The 2,712-nt window shown below is 35.9% G+C and overlaps 1 protein-coding gene across 1 annotated transcript in view; it reads right to left on the bottom strand.

The window, feature by feature from the left end:
* Positions 1 to 2,712, bottom strand: part of CD109 (CD109 molecule) — a 141,801-nt gene that overhangs the window by 57,047 nt on the left and 82,042 nt on the right. Inside the window, exons 14-16 of the mRNA XM_012646038.1 lie at positions 2,451 to 2,627; positions 939 to 1,091; positions 824 to 836 (exon numbers count right to left, since the gene is read on the bottom strand). Of these exons, the coding sequence (XP_012501492.1) occupies positions 824 to 836; positions 939 to 1,091; positions 2,451 to 2,627 (343 nt within the window). The remainder of the gene's footprint in view (positions 1 to 823; positions 837 to 938; positions 1,092 to 2,450; positions 2,628 to 2,712) is intronic.

Raw genomic sequence — 2,712 nt, 5'->3', positions numbered from 1 at the left:
GCGAATTAATTTTACAATATAATGACCAAATCAACCTAACAATATATATCTTTCTTCCTGATGTATTGTTAATCCACTGTACTGAATCAATTAATGGACATAGATTATACAATCTATATTACAGCTGACAATGGCACACAAAGATGTACTAAGAATGTATAAATAAAAATGAAGTGACTAATGAATATGACATTAGTTTATGTAATGTTCATATACTTCTTGGTTTGTAAGTTTTCTGCAGATTGACATGATTTCACTCCCTCAATAGACTGCAAATGCCTGATTCAATGGGGACTATAATTAGTTATAACCATCATGTATAACCAAAATAGAAAGCACTTCAAAATTATCTAAAGCTCTCTCATCCAATGTCATATGGAATTGTGCAAGTCAATATTCTAATACGTTCTTGAGTGCCTTAAATTAAAATACAGTATGAAAATGAGAGAAAACTCTAGGTGACATTTCTTCTTTTTTTACTGTGTATATTTATGAGGTACAAGGTGATGGTTTGATATATGTATACATTGTGGAATGATTAAAATCAAGATAATTAACATATCCATCGCCTCACATACTTGCTATTTTTGTTGTAAGAACATTTAAAATCTACTCTCAGCAATTTTCAAGTATACAGGACATTATTATTAACTATAGTCACCATGCAGTAAAATAGATCTCCAGAACCTTTTCCTTCGATCTAACTTTAGGTGGTATTTCTCATGAGAGATAGCAGGCACCTAAACACATAGGCATCTTTCCAACATAACCAATGTAAGACAGATTCATTTTTATTTGGAAGCTTTACTGATTATTGACTTACACAAGCAAAGGAACTATTAATAATAAGATTTCTTTAATTATTTAAAGTAATACAATAAAGTTTCCTTTTTCTCTTTTAACATGTATTTTTGCAATGAAAAAATGGCTAAACTCACATTTTCCATTGTAATATCGTTTGAGGCATTCATCAGATTCACACTTTTGTCAACAGCTACGATCCCAACTATTGAGTCGGGCTGTGTCACCGAAATCCTAAGAGAGACTTTCTCAGATGGTTCAGCATTAGCTTTACTCCAAAATAACTTTATCTAAGAAAGAAAGAAAGCAGGATTGACTTATTTCACTTTTTTAAAACATTATTTATATGTCTTACCAACAGTAGATCAATGAGACAAAACCTAGCAAACAATCTACATTTGCCTTTGCTCAGGGATAATTCTGAAACCATACATGACCCTTCTCTAGGCAAAGGAATTAAAAAACTACTCCCACAGTATTTGCAAGTCATGGAATGTCTCACAGTGGTATAAATTTGAATTACTCTTCAATTCTCTACTTTTCCTCTTCCCTTTCTCCATCTCCGACCCCTCAGCCCCCAGCTAGTGCTGAACAGAAGACAGCAGTGTCTACCATACCTGGAGAAGGCCAGCATCCAAGAGGAGGAGCACAAAAAAAGAAAGAAACTGCAGATGCCTACATATTGGCAACATGGACTTAGGAGTGAATACAAGGAGAGCTCCCTGGAGGACTCACAGATCTACTTGGGCCGGAGGTGAGGGAGGGATCTTTCCAGAGCCAGAAGAAGGTGATCAGACCAAACACTAGTCGGACCTCTATGCTCTGTGTCTCCATGGCTACCTGCACTTCCTCTGTCATTACACTCATCAAAGCACTGTCCTACTAACACTTCCTAAAGAATATCAATCATCTCATCACTGCTGAATCAAATGGCTTTGTCGTGAGGCCCCTTCCTACTGGGAGTTTTCATTTCACTAGCTGCAACTCAACATTCCACTGCGCCAGTGATTGTACTGCACCCCCAAGAGGGCCTTCTCCTCACCTCGATTGAACTTCAGACAGGCTTCTTCCTGACTATAAGCCCCTGACCTCCCTTTTCTTAGAGCATTTACTTTAGAAAATTTGCAACTGTAAATTCTTTCTCTGCCCCTTTGAAATGTAAATCTCCCAGCCAGTTGCCAGTTTTACAACCCAGAGCTGGGCTTTCATTTATCTATTTCATTAGCTGGAAACTAACCCAGGACAAATTTTCAACCCATAGCATCTCAAGTAGCCCACTTCCTCCCATACCCTTCATTTCACTCTCACACCAATATCAACGCCACATGAATTCTATGTTGCCACTGGACTTTTCTGGAATATCGCCAAAGCAATATTTACTCAACCCTTTGAAAAATCCTGAAATGGCTTCATGTTAAAGTCCTACAGCCAGGAACATCTTACAAATAAGACCCTCAGTGCCCAGTGATTCCACAGGAAAAAATACTTACATAGTACTAAATATGAAGAGGTTTAACTATAATTCTAGAAATGAATAGTATAAATTTCTAACCAATTTCATTTAATGATACTTTTATAAAGAAATACTATATTTCTCAGACTTCATTAATATGAGGTTTTCTTTTAAACATCATTTCCTTAAATCTTACCTTATTTTCAAAAACAAGCTGAACAGGAATTTTTAGAACATCATTTATAATTTCCCCATTATCTTCAACATAATACACAATTATACAGGCTTTTGGAGCCCAAGAATTTTCTGGTGTTAAAGAGAAGGTTGTTGAATTTTGTTTGCCCACAGCCACCAACTGTCCCCTGGATACTACCTGAAAAGAACAAACAAGTTAAATTTTTTGTTAAAACTAATCGGATCTCAACTGAAGCTATGTTTATCATAATTTTAAGCATACA

This window comes from Propithecus coquereli, unplaced genomic scaffold, assembly GCF_000956105.1.
Source record: "Propithecus coquereli isolate 6110/MARCELLA unplaced genomic scaffold, Pcoq_1.0 Scaffold24, whole genome shotgun sequence".
Lineage (NCBI taxonomy): Eukaryota > Metazoa > Chordata > Mammalia > Primates > Indriidae > Propithecus > Propithecus coquereli.
This window is presented reverse-complemented; position numbering and strand designations above follow the sequence as displayed.